The sequence below is a fragment of the Anolis sagrei genome, chromosome 6, assembly GCF_037176765.1.
Source record: "Anolis sagrei isolate rAnoSag1 chromosome 6, rAnoSag1.mat, whole genome shotgun sequence".
Classification (NCBI taxonomy): domain Eukaryota; kingdom Metazoa; phylum Chordata; class Lepidosauria; order Squamata; family Dactyloidae; genus Anolis; species Anolis sagrei.
This window is the reverse complement of record NC_090026.1, coordinates 45,002,527-45,029,660: the sequence shown is the minus strand read 5'-3', so window position 1 is coordinate 45,029,660 and position 27,134 is coordinate 45,002,527. Positions and strand designations below refer to the sequence as shown.

The 27,134-nt window shown below is 39.6% G+C and overlaps 1 protein-coding gene across 1 annotated transcript in view; it reads left to right on the top strand.

Moving 5' to 3' along the window:
• The window catches only part of DNAJC7 (DnaJ heat shock protein family (Hsp40) member C7), a 46,378-nt gene extending 20,849 nt beyond the window's left edge, over nt 1-25,529 (top strand). Inside the window, exons 3-14 of the mRNA XM_060781150.2 lie at nt 1,983-2,107; nt 2,200-2,313; nt 4,110-4,184; nt 6,958-7,076; nt 8,475-8,628; nt 9,297-9,461; nt 12,847-12,938; nt 15,019-15,092; nt 16,617-16,763; nt 19,638-19,790; nt 21,152-21,214; nt 21,899-25,529. Of these exons, the coding sequence (XP_060637133.2) occupies nt 1,983-2,107; nt 2,200-2,313; nt 4,110-4,184; nt 6,958-7,076; nt 8,475-8,628; nt 9,297-9,461; nt 12,847-12,938; nt 15,019-15,092; nt 16,617-16,763; nt 19,638-19,790; nt 21,152-21,214; nt 21,899-21,936 (1,319 nt within the window). The 3' untranslated portion in view covers nt 21,937-25,529. The remainder of the gene's footprint in view (nt 1-1,982; nt 2,108-2,199; nt 2,314-4,109; nt 4,185-6,957; nt 7,077-8,474; nt 8,629-9,296; nt 9,462-12,846; nt 12,939-15,018; nt 15,093-16,616; nt 16,764-19,637; nt 19,791-21,151; nt 21,215-21,898) is intronic.
• The last annotated feature ends 1,605 nt before the right edge of the window (nt 25,530-27,134 follow it).

The following is a 27,134-nucleotide window of genomic DNA, read 5'->3' as shown; positions in this document are numbered from 1 at the left end:
GTTAATGCCTCCCTTCGGGAAGGCACGATTCCAGCGAGCCTAAAACAGGCTATTATAAAGCCGCTGTTGAAGAAACCATCACTAGACTCCACTAAATTTGACAACTTTCGGCCTGTTTCCAATCTTCCCTTCTTGGGCAAAGTCATGGAAAGCGTGGTGGCCTCACAACTCCAGGTATTCTTGAGAGACACGGATTATCTGGATCCGGCACAGTCTGGCTTCAGACCGGGACATGGTACCGAGACGGTCTTGGTCGCCTTAGTGGATGATCTCCGCCGGGAGCTAGACAGGGGGAGTGTGTCCCTGTTGGTGCTTCTGGACCTCTCAGCAGCCTTCGATACTGTCGACCACGGTATTCTTCTGGGACGCCTTGCAGAGATGGGCCTTGGGGGCACCGCTTTGCGGTGGCTCCAGTCATTTCTGGAGGGTCGTACCCAGAAGGTGTTATTGGGGGACTCCTGTTCAACGCCACAGCCTTTGACCTGTGGTGTTCCTCAGGGCTCCATACTGTCCCCCATGCTGTTTAACATCTACATGAAGCCGCTGGGTGAGATCATCCGGAGTTTCGGGGTGCGGTGTCACCTGTACGCAGATGACGTCCAACTCTGTCACTCCTTCCCACCTGCTACTAAGGAGGCTGTCGAAGTCCTGAACCGGTGCCTGGCCGCTGTGACGGTCTGGATGAGGGCGAACAAACTGAAATTAAATCCAGACAAGACAGAGGTACTCCTGGTCAGTCGCAAGGCCGAACAGGGTATAGGGTTACAGCCTGTGCTGGACGGGGTCGCACTCCCCTTGAAGGCGCAGGTTCGCAGCTTGGGTGTGACCCTGGACTCATCGCTGAGCCTGGATCCCCAGGTTTCAGCGGTGACCAGGGGAGCATTTGCACAGCTTCGGCTCGTGCGCCAGCTGCGCCCGTATCTTGGGAAGTCTGACTTGGCCACGGTGGTACACGCTTTGGTCACATCCCGCCTCGACTACTGCAACGCTCTCTACATGGGGCTGCCCTTGAAGACGGCCCGGAAGCTCCAGCTAGTCCAGCGCGCGGCAGCCATGTTGTTAACCGGAGCGGGACGCAGGGAGCGCACAACGCCCTTGCTGTCCCAGCTCCACTGGCTGCCGATTAGCTACCGGGCCCAATTCAAGGTGCTGGTATTAACCTACAAAGCCCTAAACGGTTCCGGCCCAAAATACCTTGAGTACCGCATCTCGGCCTACGAGCCCACGAGGACCTTGAGATCATCTGGGGAGGCCCTTCTCTTGGTCCCGCCTGCCTCACAGGCACGCTTGGCGGGGACTAGAGAGCGGGCCTTCTCGGTGGTGGCCCCCCGGCTGTGGAACTCCCTCCCTGCTGAAATTAGACAGGCGCCTTCCCTCTTGGCCTTCCGCAAGGGCCTGAAAACCTGGCTCTTCGGAAAGGCCTTCAATTAAGTGCTATGTTTTGGAATGACCACCGGAATGGACTATGACTACGAGATGGATTATGACCCAAACAAGACGAAGCGGATTTTTAGTTTAATTAGCTGTGTGTTAGTAAGATGTGTGTTATGGCCCTGAATTTACTGTAACTGTTGTCTTTATGTTCTATGTTCTGTACACTGCCACGAGTCGCCTTCGGGCTGAGAGTGGCGGTTAACAAGTGCAAATAATAAATAAATAAATAAATAATAATAATAATAAGTCCTGTTTGCTGAAGAGCCAGAGTTTACTGTTGTATTCAGTTTTGCTCCATAGATTTCCTATTTCCTTGTCCCATTTCCTTACTCCTTGTTTATATTCCTAAAGTGGATGCATGGGCGTATGTGCAGAAACACACGTTCTTTGATAATTAAAAGTTCAGAACCTTGTTGAGTGAGATCAGCTACTCAGTGTTTTTGCATTTGTCTTACTGAAAATTTTAAACTTTGAAGATTTGGAATGAAGGAATGTGGAGGATGTCCATTGTGTTTCTGTACTAACTAACATCCCTTTCTATTCTATAGATGCGTGTCCCAGCAATGCGAGTTACTATGGAAACCGAGCTGCCACTCTCATGATGTTAGGCAGATACCGGGAGGCTCTTGGAGATGCCCAGCATTCTGTCAGAATGGATGATACCTTTGTGAGGGTATGTGATCATAGATATGCTTTTGTGCTGGTACTCATTGTCATTTGCATCTTACACCACCTAGGCTTTGCCTCTTCCCCCTGTCATTGCAGGGACATCTACGGGAAGGAAAGTGCCACCTATCTTTAGGGAATGCCATGGCTGCCAGCCGCTGCTTCCAAAGAGTTCTAGAACTTGATCATAAAAATACACAGGCCCAGCAAGAGGTAAGTCTTTTTACGTTTGCCAAAAGAGTGATAGCTATATCTCCCTTTTGCCTAAGTGTGAAGTTCACCTTTACATTTCAATTGAAATCTATAGGTTGATCATTTTAGTTGTTCAGGTTCACATACAGTGTAACACATAATGAGCTTTTTCTCATGCTGTTGCCATGTCAAGTGTAGTGATTCTTACCTCGTAGGACGAAGTAGGAGCCTGAGATATCTGTAGGCAGGCCTCCATTTTGGGAGTGTAAGCATAGGAAGCAGACATCTTGGGAGTGTAAGAGGATAAGAGGGGAGGAGCTGAAGCTCTCTCTGGATAGGTTAGGACAGTTGGGAGGAGTTAAGCACAGAGAGGAAAAAGTGGCAAGAGAGAAGAGAGGTAGATTTTTGGTGAGTTGAGATTTTTCTGTCAGAGAGCATTTGGGACAGGCGATTCTGCATTATTTGGCCATGATGGTCAAAGTAGATGCCTGGGTGCTTGTGTGGATTTTTACACAAGTGGGTTTGCTCTCTGGGTTAGGGTATATTAGCTTACAGAGGACTCTGTTTAGAGTGTAGCTAATTGCTCTAGGGACAACCTGGTTAGGTTAGTCTGTGGAACTCACTGCTACTGGATTTATTGTAGCGTGAGGAGTTTTACTCATAACTCAGCCAAGTAATCGGTTTGAAGTAACTATTAAGATTATTGTACCCCAGTAACCAATTAAGCTTCATTGTAGAAGATAGTTGTTTGTTCTTATCAATAAATCTGTTATCTATTTCACCTTTTTAAGAAGCCTCAGTAGTGTTTCCTTCCTGTAATAATCATTCTAGCAGTTTTAACATCATCACATCACAGTCATCTCAAAGAGCCAAAGGGAGACATGGTGGGCAGGAAAGAAGTTTACCTCAGGAAACCATTCTTTAATATTCCCAAATTACTTTGGGTGGTGGCAGCAACTCTACCAGAGTATACACGTTACCTCAACACACATCTAAACGCTCCGTGCCAAGAACCATCAGATTGGCAGTTGTGGGATTTGTATTCTGGAGTTATAATCATACACCCTGATATTTCATTATATCAAGCATGAGATTTAACGTGATCCATCTAGACTGCAGAACACATTTGCCTGGTGAAGATTTCATCTACTTTGCTTTTTGAGAACTTTATAGATTAAACATTTCACCTTTCTTTAAAAAAAACAACCAGTGTTCATTTCAATATAAGGTAAAAGAATGATCTCACCATGGATTCTTGTTTGGACCACTTCTCAACATAATGAATTTCAGCGTTAGTCAAGGTATGAGTTGAGAGTTAGTGAACATGTCATTCTTTACTTGTGGTTAAGGATGGGAATGAGCCACAGAATTCCGAGTTTCCTCCTTGCCATCTCTTCTTAGTCTGGTGTGAATTCCTACCAATACTCCCCCATCAGATTTAACCATGATGTGCTAGCATTAACCATAACCATAGTTAAATCTGGCCAAGGTTTCCTCTTAACTAGAGTTCAAAACCATGATTTGAACTTTATTGCAGTCCCTTTGTTCATAAAAATCCTGTTTAAGGAGAGGAGGGCTAAGGCGGAAATACACAACCTGTTATTCAGTTAATCAAACATATGAATGAAAGAAACTTCACCTTTAAATATTGACATTTTGAGGCAATTTATACCAGGAATGTAACTCAGGGCATTAACATCAGGTATCTATGATTCGCTATATAAAAAATATGTTTGTTATGACCACAGAAATCACTAGTGATCTTGTGTGCTAAACTGATATGGTGGAAACCAATGCTTTCTCATCTTCTCTTCCAGCTGAACAACTCCAGAACTGTCTTAGAGTATGAGAAAATAGCTGAAGCTGACTTTGATAAACGGGATTTCCGAAAGGTACATAAGAAACTGCCTAACACTGAACTATAAACTGGTAGTAACTTTATAAAATTCTTTCCATCTTTCTTACTATATCCATGCTTATTTTCAGCATACGTCTTGAATTCTATAGACAATTGTGAGAGGTACTATTAAGCTTCCTGGAGCAACTTTTAAACCAAGAACATACTAAGACTTTGTTATGATGAAAAGAAAGGAAAATAAATGAAGCTTTTCTATCATTAGTAATTTTGCTCAAAAAGAATCCCTGATAAACTCCAGAAAAACTTCCATTTAATAATCAAAGCTTAAATTATCATTGGTAGCTGAAATATATCTAAAAATATTTTCACTATTTGAGAAACTAAGTTTTTCCTGATTTTAATAATCAGTTCTAAAGCAATATTAAAAGACTCCTCCAGTTTCTTTTCCTAAGTGCAACCAGGTAATATTTCCAGGAATTTCGGGGGTCAGATGTCATCTGTACGCGGGTGTTCAACTCTGTCACTCCTTCCTACCTGCTACTAAGGAGGCTGTTCAGGTCCTGACCTAGTGTTGGACAGCTGTGATGGTCTGGATGGGGGGTAACAAATTGAAATTGAATCCAGATAAGACAGTCGTAAGGCCAAACAGGGCATAGGATTACAGCCTGTGTTGGATGGGGTTACACTCCCCCTGAAGACGCAGGTTCGCAGCTTGAGAGTGATCCTAGACTCAACCTGGAACCCCAGGTCTCAGCGATGGCTAGGGGAGCGTTTGTACAATTAAACTTGTGTGCTAGCTGTGCCTGTACCTTGGGAAGTCTGATTTGGCCACGGTAGTTCACGTTCTTGTTACATCCCATTTAGACTACTGCAATGCACTCTATGTGGGGTGGCGTCTGAAGACTGCCCAGAAGCTTCATCTAGTCCAACGAATAGCAGCCAGATTGCTCACTGGAGCGGGCTCCAAGGAGCATAACCCCCTGCTACGCCAGCTCCACTGGCTGCCAGGTTGCTTCCAAGCACAATTTAAAGTGCTGGCTTTAGCCTATAAAGCCCTAAACGGTTCCAGCCCAGTTTACCTGTCCCAAAGTATCACCCTCTACGAACCATCTAGGACCTTAAGATCATGCTCTCGATCCCACCTCCCTTGCAAGCACGACTGATGGGGACAATAGACATGGCCGCCTCAGTGGTGGCTCCTCGGCTGTGGAACTCCCTCCTAAATGATATCAGATCTGCCCCCTCCCTCCTAGTATTCCGAAGAAAACTTAAGACCTGGCTTTGGGATCAAGACTTCAAACAATAAATACAGCATTTGAACGTGATTGACTTATGCGACTGTCAATGGACTGATCCTGGATCATGATTTTAAACTGGCAATTTTAATATTTTTCTAAATTTTGGTGTATTTATAATTGTTTATTTGTCAGTTAGTGTTAATTGTTAGTACTATGTTCGGCATCTAATGGTTGCCTTCTGTAAGCTGCCCTGAGTCGTTCCCCCCGGGCGGGGTGTGTGTGTGTGAAAAGGACAGGGTATAAATGCTTGAAATGAAATAATAAATGATAAATTTATAATCTGTTATTGTGCCACATGTTGGAGAGCTATTTTCCATCTTGGACTAAGTTTTCAGAATTGCTTTGGGCAGGCAGGGAGGTGATTTCCTCAGAACCATTCCATGGATGACATGAGATTCAATCCTGATTTCCTCAGGCTTTATTGTCATGAAGTCTTTCTCATGGGATGAGTTGCATAGATTTTACTTCCCCACAGGACTATATGTTTTGCTACTGGATTTTTCACTCCCTTGAGTGACAGGCCTGCCAGATAGCTCTCGGTTTGTCCCTGTATGCCCCTAGCCACAGACAGAGCCCAGCAACCTTAGTAATAAGGCTTCTGTCCATCCCGGTGAATTCCTACTTCACCACTTTCGAACTGTTAAGAGCAGCTGGCTCATCAGGGACAATCTGAAGTTTGTCTTAAGGAAGAACCCTGCCTTGTCTGCATCTCGAGCCAGCTCTCCCCAGGCTTCTCCATCGCTTAGGCAGTGTCAAACGTGCCCTTTGTTTCTGGAGAAGAACCTCCTTCCCAAGGCCTCCATCAACTGGAGTGTCTCGGCGCTTCCCACAGCACCCAGCGGTGATGTCACCTATGGAAGGGGGAAGGGAGAGTTCCAGCTGAACCTCACCCCAAACAAAGGCTCCCTTCTTTTGCAGCTGTCCTAGCCCTAGAGCAGCAAAAGTGCCTGTAAAGTCACTCAACGGAGGCTTGGAGCTGGAGTTAGTCTTGTCATGGCAGCCACTGCTTCACTCTTCTCATTGTAATATTTTTTTTGAGTTTTTAGTGCTTCTAACCTGCTCTTCAGAGCAAGAATTCGGAAGGGTAGTGTCCTCCTGTTGCAGAAAATTGCCCTTTCCTTACCTCAGAAACCAGGAATATGGGAAGTCACAGGATGCATAATACCAGAGCAATTGTCTTGAGAATTTGGGCCCGATTCACATAGAAAGGCTTAATATTCTCGGTCAGAAGTTGACAAGTGTGATATTTTGATCACTCCCCATGGTTTGAGTTAACTAGAGCGGATAGCACAACTGTCAATTAGTAGAACTGATAAATATTGTAGGCCAAAAGCTATTGGAAGACTACAACTGCTCACCCATGTTCTAGAATCAGGGTTGCAAGTCTCTCAGCCTCACAGCAGGCACTGCACTGCTTCCTGTACAAAGCATCTGAGCTTCCTCATGCTCACTAGCTATTATCTTTCTCTCTCCTCCACCTTTTCTCTCACTGCCACCTCACCCACCCAGGTTGTCTTTTGCATGGATCGTGCTCTGGAATTTGCCCCTGCATGCCATCGATTCAAAATCCTCAAAGCAGAATGCTTAGCGTTGTTGGGTCGCTATCCTGAAGCGCAATCAGTTGCCAGGTAGGAATTGGGACAGCTAGAAAAGCAACTAGCTGGGGAAAAGTTTGTGTGCCATGTTCAATAATGTTGTTAACAATGAAGTATGTAAACAGGCTTTGTATCATAATATAGTGCTTTTCAGTGTGTTGGTCTGTGGACTAATGCTAGTTCTAGAGCCATTTGCTTCTGGTCCATTAGGAGTTTCCAGGAATAAAGCAACAACTGTAGTCAGTGGGTGCAAATTTATTTTTTTATTTATTTATTTACGACATTTATATGCCGCCCTTCCCACCCCAAAGGGGACTCAGAGCGGCTTACAAGGTATATATTACAGACAATATATTATATTATTAGCGTAGTACAATATCAGCATTAAACATTGCTATATTGCACCATACCACTAAATCGTAATATTATTAGTAATATTACATGTAATAAAATATATAATTATAATATCATATTATTATTAGTAGTAGTAGTAGTAGTAGTAGTAGTATTATATTGTATTACATTATAATATTAGAAATATTATATGGGTATATATCATATATTATATTATATTATATTATATTATATTATATTATATTATAATATAATAATAAATAAGCTACAAGTTCCTGGCACATGAGAGTGAGGAACCCTGCTGATCCATCATTTGAAAGATCTCTATCTTTATCACATTTTGTTATTTTCCTCCACTTAAAATCCCTTTATTTACATGTTTGAAATTCTTCTCTTTAAACAAGAATGTCAATTTATTTAGACATTTCATGTTTTAGTTACACATTTGTAATTTTATTCACACGTTATTATTCCTGCCTTATGAAATAATTTTAGTGCAAAAATAGGGATTTAAATATGAACAGACAAAAGGGATTATGGACAAAATGGGTTTGCAAATTTCAGAATTTGTCAAATGTACCTTTTCAAAGTTTTTTTTTCTTTTGCAATTAAAATTTCCTATTCTTGGAGCTTGACACTACAGAAGTGAAAAGCATAAAACAGTACAAACCATGATGCCCAAACGACTGGGTTGGAAATAACATCTTAAAAAATTGCATTTGGCACTTGGGAGAAGTGGTCCAAAAGAATATTGGGAAGAAAGGGACTACAGAAGGGTCAGAGAGGGAAACTCAGAGCCCTTGGAGTTTCTTTCCATGCTATGATTTTAACAATGGTCAGAAAAAAACATAGTGCTCATGTATAGAACCTATTTGCTATCATATACCCTTCGGGGTGAAAATATAAATGTTTTAAATAAATAAATAATAATATAAATTTGAAATAACCAGCCATATCTTCCACTACAGGCCTTTTGCCCCTCAGGAGTGTTTTGTGAATGTTGTGCGTTCTGTATGTGGGCAGTTCTTCCTTAGTCACTGTGGTTGTGTAATTCTGTCTTCTTCCTTCTGTCTTTAGTGACATCTTGAGAATAGATTCCACAAATGCTGATGCCCTCTATGTGCGAGGGCTTTGCCTTTACTACGAGGACTGCATTGAAAAGGCTGTGCAGTTCTTCGTCCAGGCTCTCAAAATGGCTCCTGACCATGATAAGGCCTGTCTCGCCTGCCGCGTAAGTATAAGAAGAATTGTAACTGAAGTTTTGCTTCTTTTCTAGAACAAATGCATTCTTTTTTTCCTGACCCACACAGGGAGGTACTTCAGTCCATCCGAATCAAAACCATGTGTATCATATGTAAGAAAAAAAATCTGTAACCAGGCACTTCAAATTTTGCTCCAAGAAAAAGCAATTGAGCAGTGTGTCTAAATTTTGCACATTGGGTACATTTTAAAATATATATTTTTATCCTGGATATTTTTTTTCTCCACTTTGATGTCTTTCATAATTTTTGATCAGTAGGCATGGAGCGGAGGGAGAATGGGCAAAGCGCTGCTTCTGCATCACCACATGTGCTGGCAGAATTGGTGGCTTTAGAACTGGAAAAAAAGATTAAAAGGGAGGAGGGAAGAAAAAGGAATAGTGTCACCTGGTAAGCTCCCTACCTTTTCCCCCCAAATGATGCAGGTTTCTTTACGCTATCTCTCCCGGGCTCCTTTAGCTGTTTCATGAATTGCCCCAGTTCCTAAGAACTTCAAATCCTGAAATGAATCTAAAGAATCCTGGGTCCAAGATGTGAAACTATGCAGGGTAACCAATGAAGGTTTCTTTAATTAGGTGACACTGGGTTTTTTTAACTGTTCAACTTCTCATCCTGTCTTTTGACTCACCTTCTCTTCCAGAACGCCAAAGCGCTGAAAGCAAAGAAAGACGATGGCAACAAGGCCTTCAAGGAAGGCAATTACAAGCTAGCTTTTGAACTTTATACAGAAGCCCTGGCAATAGACCCAAATAACAGGAAAACCAATGCCAAACTCTACTGCAATCGGGGAACGGTTAACTCAAAGGTAAACCTATTTACCAGAGGCATCTCTAAAGTCTTCAGTCATAGTTTTGCTGTAGAGAAACATTTTGCAAGGTATGGTGGGGAAAAGATTAGAGAATCTCACTCTCTCAGGATGTATGTTTTTGTAAGCCATGGGGATCTTGCTACAAGAGGTCTTTGAGTCCTGGAACTCCATGAAGCCTAGATGGGCCTCCAACCAGCCAAGATCTGGCAAAGTGGCTGGCCTGGCAGAACCCGTAACCTCAAATAATATTGTCGTCGTCATCACCATCTTTACTTGTATCCCGCTCCATCTTCCCAAGAGGACTCGGAGTGGCTCACAACAATATAATTATACAAATAATCTCTATAACAACACACATAAATACATCCAATTTAAATTAAATCAACAGTTAATAATGAGGCAAACAATATAAAAAGAAAGCAGCATTTTAAAATTACATAAAACATCATTCATTAAAAATCAGTCTGTTCAGATCTGCACCAGCATTGGTTCTAAAGTAGTAAAAGAAAAAAGGTGGATGTTTTGGGCTCTCCAGAACATCATAGCCCGCAACAGCCACTTTTCCTTTTTTTAAAAATGTTTTTTATTATTTTATCATAGTTCAATACATTTGTTATACCTTGTTTATTTTACAGCAGTTACATATTATTCAATGCAACCTACAATAGCTTAATTTTTGGCATCTAGTGTTATTTTTCTGCTTATACATATTATCTACCCCTCACCACTGTGCTCCCCTCCCAAACCACAGCTTTTACATATCCTCTGTCCAAAATTTCAATTCTTCTTGTGGAGGTAACTTTCCTTCTTTCATTTTTAATCCTTTTTCAATAAATTTTCTCCATACATCATCAAAATCACTTTGTTTCCATATACCTCTTTTAACTTTTAATATATTTATTTATAGATATTTTTATTTTATTTACTATATTTGTATACCACTCTTAGCTCTCGGGCAACTCAGAGAAATTCACAATAGCAAAATTCAATGCTTAAAACATCATAAAACAGTTAAAAACAATTAAAACAATAGCATTATAACAATAAATTAAACATCATATAACATCTCATATCGTCTCATAGTTAAAATCAAGATCCAGTCTCATCATCCAGTTGTTCCATATTCCTATATTTGTTACACTGCCTATTCATATACATGTCACCTTATCATTTACTGCCAATTTCCATACTTCCTTGTACCACTCCTCTATTTGTATATTTATTTCTCTTTTCCAGTTCCTTGCTATAAGCAGTCTTGCTATTGTCAATAAGTTTGTTATCGCATCTTTATCCTCTTTTTTCAATTGTTTATTATTATATAATGATAATAATATACAATAGCTATACTAGAACATCTTTCTATTTTAATGTTCATTATATCTTCTATTTCTCTAAATACTTTCCCCAAAAAATTATTTACATATTTACATTGCCACCACTATGTATATATGTTCCTGATTCTTGGCATCCTCTCCAGCAATTTTTTGAGTAGTTTTTATTTATATTTGCTATTCTTACTGGTTTAATTATCCTGACTAAAGCTGCTGGGAATTTCAGTCTAATAGTTCTCAAAGGCTGCATGCCTTCCACATTGATCGAAAGGAATACTGTGTGTAATTACGATATTGTAAACAGTTATGCCACTATCCAGTAATACAATTCCATCATGCACAAGAATGCCTAGTTATGGGCAATGTGTTTGGAAGGAATCCAGCAAAGTTTCCTGTTGCACAGCTTGCTGCACCGCCAGCTGCACAATGTTCCTCAGCTTAAAAACCACAAAAACAAATATACTACAATGTGCACAGCTGGCGAAAACAGTGGAATCCCCCTGGGCTCCTAGATGTAGCATTGGTGTTGCATTAAGTAACATGTTAGAATATGGCAGGTTTTTGGATCTACTAACATTATAGTCCTTGTGGCAGGCTTACAAGGTCAACTACTAATCTCATTCAGATGGGAAAGCAAGGCTAGAAGCAAAATTAATAACCTTGTAAACAGTAACAGATTCCTATCAGAAGACTATCAATCCTGAGTCTGGTGTTTGTTTGTTTTTCTTGATGGGTCCTCAAACTTTTAAAACAGAGGGCCAGGTCACAGTCCCTCAAACTGTTGGAGGGCCAGATTATAATTTGAAAAAAAAAATGAATTACTTCCTATGCACTTTAAAACAATACAATAATTAAAATGAAGAAGAATTTTAGCAAATATAAATTTATTAATATTTCAGTGGGAAGTGTGGGCCTGCTTTTGGCTGATGAGATAGGATTGTTGTTGTTGTGTGTTTTCAAGTCGTTACAGGCTTAGGTTGACCCTAAGCGAGGGCTGGGTAAATGACCTTGGAGAGCCGCATTCGGCCCCTGGGCCTTAGTTTGAGGACCCCTGCTAAATGATCACTTATATGCCATATGTCTTCAATTGTAATATGGCATAGATTGTAAGTTGCACCCTAATTTCAGTACCAACAACATTAGCAACAAAAAATTACCAATGATTCTGATACAGTGACTCCAAGAAGAAGATGGAGAGGGATGGGGCTACATGACTATTTTATCTGTGTTGCTGTTGAGGTCAGTTTTGGGAGGACTTTTCAATGTTTCTAATTTGATGAACCGCTATTTCCACCCACCCTCAAAAACTAGGACCAGAGAAAAATGATTTAAATTAAAAGAATAGTTTGTGCCACAGGAACAAAATGTGAAATGTGAGCTGCTCATCAATCATAAAAATACTCAATTAACCTTGTTTCTTAAGGAGGTTCTGTGTAACAGCTCTCTAGGACCTTAGAAAACCTTTTCAGTCCACTGAACTGAATGTGACATGGAGATAAGTCCTTTGCCTCTTGCATTCTCTATTGTGTGGTTTCATAAACGTCCGTGGAGAGGCTTGTTTTCCTCCAGGATTTGAAAGATGGTTAATACAGTTTTTGAAATGTCTGCCAGCAAGTAATACGTTTAATATGGAGTCCTGAAATTTTTGTATGGTGACTATTCCTTCAAAATGGTTTAGATAACATCTCAGAGGTTTTTGGATTTTTCTTCCAGGGCTGTACTGAAATTCTGTGGATTTTTAATGGTTCATTTCAGTTCTGTTCTCATCCTTATTAATCCCATACTTGTTTGGGAAAGGTGGCATTTCTACCCATCCAGTAAAACTATACCTTCTGTTCACACTCTCCCTAGTTATTCATTCTTGCTTTTAAGAAAGTCGTGTGTGCCCTGTGTTGGAATAGCCAGAAAAAAAACAGCCTTTAAGCAATAAGGTGGCCTTTGGATAAAGTGGTTGGCTTGATTGGACTGCAAAAGAGAAGTAACAAATGAGGTCTTAGGAATTTATGAATAAAATAAATATTCATTATCTAACCTTATTGCTTGCCTTTTAGCTTCGGAAGCTGGACGAAGCAATAGAAGACTGTACAAGTGCCATCAGACTGGACGACACATACATTAAAGCTTATCTGAGGCGAGCACAATGGTGAGTGTACACATATTAGATATTGAGTAAAGCACTGTAGCTCAGTGATGAGAAAGGTATTTAATTTAGATTGGTTTGATGTATTATATTAAAATAGTTGAAAGGATTAGAAGTGTCCAAAGCTCAGCTGCTTTATTTCCCCATTTTGTCACTTCAGTAAACATTTGCTGTATTGCTTCTAAGCTTACCTAGTTTGATTGTTTTTATCCTTCCTCTCCCACCAAGATACTCAACGAGAGAGATATCTTTGTTGTTATAGGGTTTCTTTGGTCCTTCCAGTTTTATCCTTATTTAGTTCAGTGGTTTCCAACTTGTGGTCCACAAGAACTAAAATATGGCCCGCGAAGCAAAGCTCTTGTTAAATACAACTCCCAAGATTCCATTGCATTGAGCAAAGCCAACAGCAGCTCCACGCCAGGAAAGGTGGGAAGGGGAAAGAGCAGGAAGGGGGAGCAGAAAAAAAAGGAGAAAGAGGAGCCCTTTGCGCAGTCTGCCTCTTTCCTGCCTGAACTCAAGGCACGCCTCCTCCACAAAATGCCAGAGATTGAAAAGGCAGGCCTGAGGGAGCCTGGTTGAGGTGCAGCCTTCTTCCCTCCCTTCCTACTTTCTTTCCTTCCTACCTTTCCTCCTTCTTTTCTTCCTACCCTCCCTCCCTTCCTTCCCTCCCTCTCTCCCTCCAGTCCTTCTTGCTTCCTTCTCTTCTTCCTTCCTCCCTCCCTCCCTCCCTCCCTTCCTGGAAAACCCTACCCTCCCATTTCCTCCCCTTCTTCCTTGCTTTTCTCCTTCTTTTCGTCTTTCCTTCCTCCTTCCCTCCCTCTTTCTCTTCCTCCTTTCATTCCCTTGGTACCAATCCTTCCTCTTCCTTCCTTCCTTGCTCCCTCCCTGCTTCCCCCCTCTTGCTTCCCTCCTTCCTTCTTTGCTCCTTCCCTTATTTCCTTCCTTCCTTGTTTCCTTCCTCCTCACTTTCTTTCTCTCCCCCCCCTCCCTCCCTCTCTCGGTTCTATCTCTCCCTCCCTCCCCCCTTCATTCCTTCCCTCCTTGCTTCCCACCTTCCTTCTTTTCTTCCTTCCTCCCTTGCTCCGTTCCTTTCCTTCCTCATTTCCTTCCTTCCTCTCTCTCTCTCTTTCTCTCTTCCTTCTGCCCTCCCTCAGTCCAATCCCTTCCTCCCTTTCTTCCTTGTCTCCCTCCCTGCTTTCTGCCTTCCTTTTTTTCTTCCTTCTCTCCCACCTTGCTTCCTTCCTTTCTTCCCTCTCTCCCTCCAGCCCTTCTTGCTTCTCTCCCTCCTTCCTTGGTCCTTTCTTCCCTCTTTTCCTCCCCCCACCTTCCTTTCTCCCTCTTTTGTGCTTCCTTGAGTAATAATATTAGCCACAGAATTACCCAACTTGTTAAGAAGATACAAGCTCAAATTCACATTGATGCAAGCCAAATTTCATTTTCTATTTAAAATGTTATTTTTTATATTAAAATAGTAATTTGAATTCATATTACTATTAAGTTTAACAAATATGTTAAAAGTTTTCATTAAAGTTTATTTTTAGAACTACAGTTTATTATTCTTGAACCTTGTGGTCCATGCTTAACAACAACAACAAAAAATCAAAGCGTTCCCTGGTCAAAAAAAGGTTGGGAACCACTGATTTAGTTAAAGCTTTTTAGGTTAGACTAAAAACTAATGTTATCATTTACGCCCTGAGTTTAATGGTCAAGTGTAAATTTGAATTTGGGGTTTCCCCATTCTTTGTCAATGTCCCTTACATAGAATGCTGAATGCTGAGTCAAACTTGAGTTAGCAGAGGAAGGATGGATTCTGAAAATGGAGTTGGGAAGAAAACAGATAACCCCCACATCTCGGATTTGTTTATAGCTCAGGAAAAATGTTTTGTACTCTGCAACACCCAGAATCTCTATCTGGGTGCTACAGATTGGAGATTGTGAGAACTGTAGTCAAAAAAATTAACTTTTCCAAACTCTGGATACATTCGGTGACCTGTATACCTTCGGTGACCTGTATACCTTTATTTGAACAGTTTGGAAATTGTTTATATTTTCACTAAAGCCATATCAATGCTTCCTTGCTTAGTTACATGGATACAGAGCAATATGAAGATGCTGTAAGGGATTATGAAAAGGTTTACCAGACAGAGAAGACTAAAGGTAAAGGATGAACACCTCTCCACTCTCTTTTCCATCCTTCTCCTGGCTGGGAATGATGGGGCTTGTAGTTAAAAATCTGGTAGGTACTATGTTGGGGAGTCTGGTCTTGACTGTAACTTTTACAGTGTTAAACATTGATTTCACTCACCATGTATTTAGGGTTCAAAATACAAGTTATGCCCCTGTGAAGTAGTACTGCATCATATCCCCAGAATCCGATATTTCAAATATATAGTCAAGAAATCCAGGATAAACGTAGGGAGCTCTTTTCTTGAATGCCTCTCGAAGGGTATATGAAATGTAATTTGAGTGTCATTCTTTCTTACTCTAGCATGTAGAACTTTCCTAAGTGTACATTTACAACTTCAACCCCAATATTCTTGCCTTACATCTGTTTTTCCCAACGACAATACTTATAAGTACATAAACACAGACATACTTAAACAACAATTGCTTAACAAGCATACATTTCTACCTATAACAAAAAATACCAACATATACATAGATTAGTTTTAAAAATGGATTTCCAGCTTCTCTTTTGTCAGCATCTTTATAAATTTAAAATTTTTCTTCCATTTTCTATTCATAAAATTGTTTATTTCCATTTTTTTAACAATTGCAAGCGAATATCCCAACATTTTTGTTTCCAAACCTGTACATAAAGTCTTTGCCTTTTCCTCAGATTAATATTGATTAAATATTTAATATTGATTAAATATTGATTAAATGGTTTCCATTCTTTTAAAAATGTATCCGGAACCTATTTTTAACAACATTGTTAATTTGTCCATTTCTTTTATTTTCCACATCTTTACTGTCCAATCCTCTACAGATGGCATTTCTATCATTTTCCACTTTTGAGCATAATTTTTTTGCCGCCTTTAACATGAACTGCAGTATTTTCTCATGTTCCTTTTTTATTTGATCGTCCAATAGGCCAAGTAAGTAAGTAAGTTCTGGCTTGAAGTTGTTTCTTGTTTTAAGAATTTCTTGGATTACTCCATGAATTTGCATCCAGATGTTTTTGGCCTTCTTACATGTCAATGAGATATGATAGTAAGACCCTTCATGAACATCACATTTCCAACATTTATTATTTGTCCCTTTATATTTTTATGATATTTTTGGAGGTTAAATGCAATCTAAACATAACTTTATAGAAATTTTCTTCAAGGTTATGTGATAATGTAAATTTTAAACCTTTCTGCCACATTTTCCCCCATTTCTCCAATTCTATACTATAGCCAAACATCCTTTAACCATACAGTCTTTAATTATTTCAGATTCAGTTTCCATTCTCAATAAAACTCATGCATTTTACCAATTAATTACATTGCATAGTTTCTGGCCTGTAAAATTAATTATTTCAAGAAATTGTCAGAATGCAAGCTTTATTGTCAATCTCCTGAGTTGGTAGATATGAGAATTGGCCACAGTAAAGGGTTTGCATTCATTATGTGTTTTTCATATTTTTTTGCAATTAAAACTCACTTTTGATACTCATTCCTTTCTGTTTTATTCTAGAACACAAGCAGCTCCTCAAAACTGCACAGGTTGAACTCAAGAAAAGCAAGAGGAAAGACTATTATAAGATCCTGGGTGTTGACAAAAATGCCTCTGAAGATGAGATCAAAAAGGCATATCGGAAGCGGGCCCTAATGCACCATCCAGGTATAGAATAGAGTCCCCTGGTTACCACGCTTAGTCTTCAGCTGACCGTTCCCATCATTTACTGTGCGGATGGAAGTAGGAATACAGCAACTTCAAGAGAACTTTCCTCCCAAGCCATATGGCCATGATGGCATACTTTTAATCTGGGCATGTAAATATCTGATAAAGTTTCTATACCCGAGCTTGAAGGGGAAAACTCTCTTTAACTACAGCTCTCAGAATCCCTGAGCAATAATGGGAAAGCTCATGTTCAGATAGTCATTTTGTAAGCTCTCCTTGGAATCCATGTGACCACTTATATAAGTTTTCTCCTCCATTCATATCCTGCTTTCTCACAGTAATGGGACTCAAAGTAATTAACAAAACATTAAAAAGCTATGCAGATTTGCAGAATTTTAGGTGTCAGTTTGCTCACTTGGTGAATTAAAGCTGTGATTATTGCAATCCCTGGTATTTCCTTTCTTGGGGATTGGAATATGTATTGTGCATTTCCATTCTGTGGGCTATTGTTTTCTTTTCCATACTTGTTGACAAATTTAGGTAGAAATAGCATATATTCTCTCTATGTCAGTTGCAGCAGCTGTATTGGTATGCCGGGCCGTGGCCAGGGGCAGGGAGTTGAGGGTTCTACCCACCTACCCCAAAAGTGTTCTAACCCCTCCCCAAAGAAAACCTGGTTTACTCAAGAATTATAACTGGTTAACCAAGTTAAGAGTAAATCAGGTTTCTTTTTTTAACCTGACACATTTCAGGGCAGAGTTGAACTTTAACCCACCCCACCCCGGCTACTACCCTGTTGGTATGTCATCTGCTCCTACTAATTTACTTCTTCCACGTTCCCTTCACATTCAAATAGCTATTGGTTAAATAAATCCATCATTCTTTCATCTCTTTTCTATAGTTCTTCATTGTATTGTTTCCATTTGTTTTTTGTTTGTACTTGTTCATGTAATGTGTTCATCTGCAAGTCGTAGAGAATCCCTACTCTTGGTTTCCCTTTGATATCTCAGACCTTTTGGGAGATATCTCTTCTTTCTATTTTCTTTCTCATCTTTTACTTCTATGCATTGATTACACAGCCGAATCCAAAAAAAAAAATCTTGGTGTCTTGGTTTTTAGGCTTCTTCCTGGGGTTATCGGGGACTCTAATTCAGAAAAGTGCATTGGATTAACCACATCAACTCTAGTTTTTAGATGTGGTTATAATGATTTTATGGGCAAACAGATAAAAGTGGTATGTAGCAGATAGGTTTGATATTTGAGGCACCAAAATATGTGTTGGCCAGTCTTATGATAGTAGTTCTTTTTGTTACTATGTGGAAGTCACTAGATGGTTGCATTCAGGACTCTGTCTTTATTACTGTTACCTTTTACTTCTCATCTGTCCTTGACTGCTGGAAGATTTTTATCTGCCATCTATTGAAGGTTTCTCTTTCTTTTTGGCTGCAGATAGCGTCTTCTTGCATTCCTCCCTGTCAGTATCCCTGGCTTCCGTTCACAGTTCTGGCTTCCAGTCAGTTGGACTTAAATATTGCAAATCTGTATTTTTATATGATCATTAAATTCTAGAGGGATGCTAAATTCAAGAGTCTGAGAGTAGCCACTGAGAAGGCCCTCTCCAAACAAGCCTAGAACTTCTCCATAAACGTGTCAAGGTCTAATGGGCTCATAAAGGGTTATATGGTCCTTCAGATAGCTAGGGCCCAAGCTGTATAAGTTGCAGAAGTAGTGTTCCAGTGTTTTCCACACACCCTAGTTTCTCTTCCAAGTGACTGAAACGTTTTTTAAAATATATATTTTTATTCAATACATTTGTTATACATCATTTGTTTTTAAAGAAGACACATAATATTCAATACAATCTACACTACTTTAACTCTTGACATCTACTGTTATTTTTTGTTTCTATCTATTTTCTGTCCCTTTCTGTCTTTCTTTTTGAATCCTTTTTCAATATTTTTTCTCCATACATTATCAAAATCACCTTATTTCCATATTCCTCTCTTAACTTTTCATGTACATGTCATGCTTGTGATTTATTGCCAATGTCCATACTTCCTTATACCACTTTTCTATTTGTATATTTATTTCCCTTTTCCAATTCCTTGCTATAAGCAGTCTTGCTCGGTAGGACTGAAGACAAACAGGTCACAGGTTCGAATCTGGGGAGAGCATCTTTCTATTGCTAATAAGTTTGTTATCGCATCTTTATCCTCTTTTTTCAGCTATTTATTATTATATAATGATAATAAAGCTATACTATATAAATATAAATAAAGTGTTGTTATTATTATTATTAGGACTTCTTTCTATTTTAATTTTCATTATATCCTCTATCTCTCTAAATACTTTCCCCCCAAAAATTACTTACATATTTACACTGCTACTACTTGGCATCCTCTCCATCATTTTTTGAATAGTTTTTATTTCTTTTTGCTATTCTTATTAGTGTTAGATACCATTTCTGTATTAACTTATAGTAATTTTCTTGATAATTTTTCAAATGTCTCTATCTCCATAATTGTGACCACTCTGTTTCATTTATTTTCATCCCTAAATCTTCTTCCCAAATCTCCTTGAGGGTATTATTCTTTTTTTTCAATTTTTATCCTGTAAACTTTACTAGATATTCTTTTTAAATTTTTGTGTTTTTCTATATGCCTTCTATTTTGTATTATTTGTTCAAATTTTTGAACCATTGTTCTAATTGTATGCAATGGAACCGTGACTGAACCATTTTGAAAGAGAATATACAGTATTTGTATGGGGGAAAAACTTGAATATTCCTGTCTGTAAGGTTTCAGATTATATCATTCCATCTCACCACACTTTTCTTTCCTTTTTTTTCTGCTCTCCAACTTGACGTCCTGGTAGATCGACACAGTGGTGCAAGTGCTGAAATCCAGAAAGAAGAGGAAAAGAAATTCAAAGAGGTCGGCGAAGCCTTCACCATCCTTTCAGATCCAAAAAAGAAAGCCCGTTATGATAGTGGACAGGATCTTGAGGAAGATGGCATGAATATGGGAGGTGAGTGCTAAGGAGGAGTTTTTCTTTGGTGACTTTCAAGTGTTTACAGTTACAGTGACTGAGCTGCAGCTGTTTTCAAAATCCAGATACAGGCAGTCCCCAAGTTGCAAACAAGATAGGTTCTGTAAGTTTGTTCTTAAGCTGAATTTGTTTATAAGTCAGAGTACATTTTTTTAAGTGTAACACCAGCTTTGAATAGCAAAGAGAAGATTTAATACCTACCCCTGTAATGTTGGCTTTGCTGTCTGTGCCCCTGTTCAGAAGACTTCAATTCATTATTATTGTTGTTGTTTCACATCTTTGTATCCTGTTCTTCTCACCCCCGAGGGGGGACTCAGGGCGGCTTACAACAGACAACCATTTGGTGCCTATTTCTGTCCCTGTGATAACTGAAGACAACAAGTATTTTTCATCAGATATAATTTAAGGTCATTCTCATAGAGCTTTTTGCACTAAATTCAAATCTGTGTTTATTTTTTCTCTATCACATGTAGTTTTTGCAATGAGGCTAGTTGAATAATTAATTAATGCATTTATTCTCTGAATTAGATTATATTGATATCAGTATGTAAATGCATTAATTATTCAAATAGGGTGATAGAGAGAAAAAACAAATATCTGAATTCAGCACAAAAAAATTCTATAAGAATGACCTAAAATTATATCTGATGAAAAATACTTGTTGGCTTGTGTTACAGGAATATGATGCGAAATGTGCCGACTTTACTGTAGTCTGCTGTAATGTACAATTCATATTTTTAAAAGTTGACATGACAGAAACAAAATAAAGACATATTTAAAATCAACATTAAAATTAATTTAAACTGCTAATCTCATTTCTGATGCTTACAAAAAGTTTGATTTTTGGCTTTTGCAATTGGATTTTGACAAAATTTGTCTTGTGTAAATAAGGTGAGGATTGGTGGGAAAGCTCCAGTGGAGACTCCTTTTCCCCATGATAATTCTTCCAAGAACGGATTTCACTTCTGGAAGTAGATTTCCTCTCACTTCCTATTGTCTCACCCCTGTTCTTAAATATCAGTCGTTTGTAAGTCAGATGTTTGTAATTCGGGAACTGCCTGTATGTTCCCTGCATGTTCCCACAATAGACTATAGAATTTTAAGTCTGAAGATAGCAACTCTGCTTTAGCATCTTTAAGCAAAAGACTCTAAAATTGGGCCAACAGAAAAGAGAATGATAGTGACTAAGTTACAGAGCAAATATTCAGCCCTGTGAAACTTCCCAGTGCTTTTAGAGTGTATCACTATGAGTGTGTTTTTTATTGATCTGTTAAAAAACTTATCTCATCTAATCCTGTTTCTCTGTTTTTTTCTTCTTTTTCTACGCACATCCCCATTAGACTTTGATGCCAATAATATCTTCAAGGCTTTCTTTGGAGGGCCAGGAGGCTTCAGTTTTGAAGGTAAGTGGGATAGCCACAATGGTATCTATTCCAGAAATAGGGGGCCCTAAGTAGAGTGATGGGTCAGGGAGAGTGTAGTTTTCAACTCTGTAGAGAGATGAGGCAGGGAGAGTGTAGCTTTCAACTCTGTAGAGTGATGGGTCAGGGAGAGTGTGGTTTTCAACTCTAGAGGGATGGGGCAGGGAGTACTAGTTTGTTGTTTTTTGAACAGATGAGAAACCCAGAAAGTTCCGATCACAAGGTCTGAATTTATTGGCACCCATGTACACACAAATACTTACTCCTCGAGAGACCTTCAGCCTGCTGTCTATCCAGAACCATCTTTTAAGCTCTTTTTCTTCAAATATCAAAGTCATTATGCCATTCCTTTAACTAAACTCTGTTTTTATCTTGTTGCCTTGGTCAATCAAGAGGCTTTTTCTCACCTACCATTGCCAGTCATTTAGAAGTGTGGTTGTTTTAAGAATAGTCATAGAGTTATAGGCTCTTTATATTCCCCAGAGCGGTGAGGTAAAAACAGACTTTTCTGTTTGGGGTTGGTGGGCTAACATTCATCCTTTTTTTAAAAGAAAAAAATGTCAGCCATTGCTGTGATGCTCAACTTCGTTTGCAGACCAGACCAGAGCATCCCTAGAGATAGGGTTGAGGTAGCCAACTCTAAACCTTTCCTTCTGTGTTTTGCAGCTTCTGGACCTGGAAATTTCTTTTTCCAGTTTGGCTAAACTGCAGAAGAATCCTGTTTCATCTACTGAAACCCACACTTTACCCGACCTGCTTCTTTTAACCTTGAGTTATGTTCTCCCTTCATCTCATCTCGCCGTTTCTTAGGGCTGTGGCGTTTTCTCCGTTGGAGACCTCAGTTTTTTGTGTGTGCTTTAGAGTGTGATGAGAAAACCAGCGCTTGGAGACAAGGGGGAGGGGGCAGTGAAGGAATATCATTTTTTGTTTGTTTTATTGTTAACTTTATTAAAGAGAGAGAGGGAGAGAGAGAAATAAAACCTTTTGATAAATGATTTCAAACTCCTGAGCTACTGGGACTTAACTGGGGGAATCCTCACTTACTTAGAACGGCCTGAGACTTTTCTCAAGGGCAGCTGGACACGACATGCCTTCATATTTATGTGAGTAATTGAGAACCTGATCAGATTTTCCTCACTTTGGTTTCATCACCCTGGCTGTAGCCACACTGAACTGTGTTTGCAAAGGCAATTGAGAAACCCAGGCGTAGAGCTGAGATTGATACCATTACTCCCTGAGATCTTCACTTTTGGAATGAAGGAAAAAAAACCTTCTTGTTGACACTTCTAATACCTCCAGAAAGTCTCATTTAATTTCAAGGGACAGTTTCTTTCTGCTTCCAGTTTCTGGAGTACTTCAGGGAAATTGTTAAGGGCTTGATTTCACACAAGAGATGTTTGTCATTTACATCATGACCCCCTGCTCAACAAGTAAAACCTGGCTCCATTGGAAAGCGCATGCTGTCTTGAGTAATAACAAAGGCTCTGAATGGGCGGAGGGGGCTTGGATCAGCAGTGGCCCTTTCACACACACAAATCATCACTGATGGCACAGTTCATACCTGCAAATGCAAGTGTTGCGACTTTCCTTTGACAAATTAATTGGAATATCAAAATGCATGTATGGTCGAGAGGATTTCTCAGGATTGACCAACTACGTGTCCTGCATTTAAAAGAAGAGTATCTTAATTATTTTAGAGGAAGGGCTCCTGTGTCTGCTCCGCAGCCCTCGCCTGTAGCATGTTATGAAGTCGCTTCTACGAGTGCCTCCAAATACAATTCTTTGTGCTGAGAGCAGGGATCACAATATTCTGGGATATTCTTTGTATTGATGGAGCCTCATATTTCTGAGCTGAGTTGCTCATCTTGACATTATCAAATGGGTTGTTTTGTAAGATGAAAATTTGTAATTAAAAAAAAAGCAGCCAGCCACCCCGGAATTGCTGGTTGTCCTGTGTGTTAGTTTTATCGTATGCTGGACTAATAATTATATTGACCATCCCAAGTGACTGCTTTCATGATACCTCCTTCTTTTGCCGTTGTTTCATAGTAGCAAAAGATCAGAAGCAAACTATCTTCTTCCTCACAAGGCTTCTAGTTTTCACACTCTGGCGGTTTCTTCCAATATTAAGGACAAGCATATTGTGTTCACCTCAGATCAGCTGAGGAAAGGAGGTGTATATCATCATAGACCTAAACATCTTTGGCCACCTTCCTGTCCAGAACTATTTAATCAACCAACCCTGAAATGCGGAGGATTTTTTTTAATGAGTAATTACCCAGAGACTTGTTTTTTGTGCAATAACTAGAATGATGTTCTGTGAAAAGTTAGCCAACCATCAGGCAATGTTTTAGAATGCGTTGAGATCATGGCTTGAGATTTTCTTCTATTTTTTCAAGTTCTACTTGTGGCTCTTGGCAGTTTTTGATCTTCATTCATTTTCATTCCCCTCAGAGGAACTCAAAAGAGAAACAATGGCAAGGGATGCAATCTACTGGAAGATGCCCTACAGCTATTGCACTCTGGTCTGACAGGTGTAGAGAGTGAGGGTTAGCATTTGGAGAAGGAACCAGGAACACGGTTATCTCAGTAATGTGAAAATCTTTCCATGATGCCTCCTGGGCAGGGAATATTGCTACCTCTGATTTAAAGTTGCATTTTGTAGTCACACTAATGGAATTTATTTCATAGGCTGAGTATACACATCCGGAACATAAATAATGTTGGATTCCGTGCATCATTCACTAACATTAAGAAATGATATATTTGTTCAGTAACTGGCAGGAAAAAAAAGCAATACCTTTTGGGTATTCGGTTATGCTGAAAGACCTACCAGCAAAACCTTCTCTTCAGAGGCCAGATATTACCTTCCACATGGAAAAGCAAAATCGCATCATCCTGTGAATTTCCCCTCCTAAATATATTGGCAAAATGAAATAGCTTTGACTTTAAATGTCAAATGAAGATAGTGTAAGTTCAGTAGATAGCGACCTGGTCCTCTGACCAGCTGAACAGCGGGAGTTGTTTTAAAGCTTAGGATGTTGCTTTCTCATCTTAAAATGTGTGTATTCCACAAACAGTAAAAGGTTTCTGAGAATTTGCTGTTGTTTGTAAACTTGGAAACTGGTGAGTGCCAATTTGAAAACTATTGTCATGTTTTGCCTTTACTATATTTCTGATCTTGAACGTCAGCCTCTACTCAAAGCAGCCCTGAACGGAGTCTTGTCGATACCTACTTTCTTTGCATTATAGAGCATTGTGTGTAGAGTGTACTTTAAAAGTTCTCCATCCTGGTGTGGCATGCTAGAACTTTGCATTTTATTCTTAGCTGTTGGACCTGCATTTCAGAATTACCAGACAAATTATATTACTGATGGCCCCATACTCATTTTCTAACTGTCTCCGAGACCTGATGGAGTACACCTGCAGAAAGAGAAGGAGGACGAGGAATCCTCTGGTGATAAGAGTGACTATTGGGGGAAATAAAATCCTCCCTATGTAAACATAAAATAGAAAACAGGTACAGATGCGAGCTTCCAATTTGTTCCTCACTATGCCAAGTTTTCTTCCAGGACTTTTTTAAAAACAGAAGCATTAAACACAGCAGCCATCACTTGCAGTCTCAATTGTATCATTGACTTTGTCATTTTATCCTGCTGCTTTTGTAAGCCTGGCATTAGTGGGAGGAAACAAGGCTTTCTAAGGATGAGCCAAGGAGCAGCTTCCACTACTTAGGAGCTCCTGGTCTCAGGACAGTATGTGAAAGGAAGTTGTCATTGTGCCTCAAATATTTGCAACCCCTTTTTCTCTCTCTATACATTGCCTGGTCATCCTTCCTTGCATGCATTGTGTCCTCCTAGCTATACAGAAACATTAACAAGGAATACCTAAACAGGGCAGATGAGCCACTACTGAAGCTATTTGGAGAGGGGTTATTTAGCTATTCATATTATACTGTGTTAAACCTCAGTGTGAGGACCTAGCCTCCCTGTTGAGACGTTTGTTGCATGAACTGTTTTAGAAGAGCTCCCTGGCCCGCTCCTTCCTCTCCTCTCTCCCGGGGATATGGCTTCACACATAAACAATACACTGTCCCACTGGAACACTTTCACCTTTCTAAGATGACGAAAAGTCAAGGAGAACACAGACTTGTGACTATTTGATCAGCAGGATTCATAATGTGTTTATACGCAAAATTTCAAAACCAGACTGAAGCAAAAACCATATGCAATTGATATTAACTTTATTATAAACTGTATATGATGTACAAAACAAAAATAAAACACTCCAGATCTCACTGGTGACTTTTTGCCTGCTTGAACAGATTATAGACACGGCTGAACCAGGATGTGGAGGCATGGAGCTCGATTGAATAAGTAGCTATAGACTTCCCATCCACTCAAAAGAAGGCTGTGATGGTAAATATTAAGTTGTTAGAAGCATATTTTAGGTGAGATTGAGGCAGAAGGGATTTCTTAGCCCTTCGGGACAAACCTTGTCTGGGTCTCCAGATCATTCAACATGTGCTGGCATTGAGTCTGGATTACTACAGAAAGGCAGCATATAAACAGAAGGTAACTACAATATTTTGATGCCAAAATCAGATCAGGTCAAGCACCAATTCCTAGGATTATTTTTCCTCCAGATATTTCTGAATTGTGCGAATGAAACATAGAAGGAGCTCTTCAACAGTCAACAAGATCTTGGGGGAGCAGGCCACAAACGCAGCTCATTCCCAAGTCAAAGCATCTGGTGTTTGCCAGCTTCACATACCCATGACAGTCTCATCTCTCACTAAACAGATTTAAATCCCATTCTTTTTGTGCGTGTACTCTGAAAGTTCACCTAGTGATAGCTTGAGCAAAGTGTTTTAATACTGAACAGCATTGTTTAACTGTCAACACCTTTCTATATATTAATAACATTTATTTCAATATACTTTACAGTTATGTCTACGCTGCTACTAAGATTTGAATCAGAATTAAAGCATTTTTAAAAACTAGTCAGAACGCTAGGATATGCTACTTCCACATAAGTAAAAAGAGACAACTGTATTCAAGAAAAGTAACATTAACATGAATTTTACCATTAGACAACCAGCAGGAACCATTGCAGTATCTGGTACAAGTAGTAGGCACAAGAAAGTTACAATGTGATGGATGTGTCCGGAGCAACATCATTAGCATGACTAGCTTCCTTTAGACGTTGCTAGATACTCAAAAAGTTTAGATGGATAAAAAGAAAACCAGCCCTATCTTGCTTTAAATACTGATTGGTGGAATTTTAGACTTCATGTGAAGTCTGCATTTGGGCTGAGTTCATACCTTCTATTTTAAGTCTTTTCAGTTAACATCCATATAATGTTGCGCAAACTAAACAAAATTAGATAAGGTTGTAAGGTAAGGGTGGAGAACCAAAGACCCTAGGGCCAAATCTGACCTTTCTGGGGCCCTGCTGCATTTTTTCTATGAAAGTTGAATGAAAAGTAATGCCTCCACCTTCGTAACTCCTCAACAGATGGCAGTACTGGTATGCAGCAGGTACTGGCTTGTTCAGTAGACTCTCCTCTACACTTCCATTTTGGTGGGAAGCCTTAGCATTGAATGGTTGTGTTGTTAAAGTGCGAAGTATGGAACCCTGCACAGACAGTTGGTCAATGCGACTTAAGCAACGTGCAGCCATTGAATTCTTGAGAGCAGAAGGTGTCACCTCAACATCTTTAAACTTGCTTGCCCAACGACGCACAGTACTCAGATCAACACAATCACCATAAACAGCTTGCATTCTCTGATGAATCTCCTTTGGAGTGACACCTGCTGTCAAGAATTTAATAACTGCACGTTGCTTAAGTCGCATTGACCGACCATCTGCACAAGGTTCCATACTTTGCACTTTAACAACA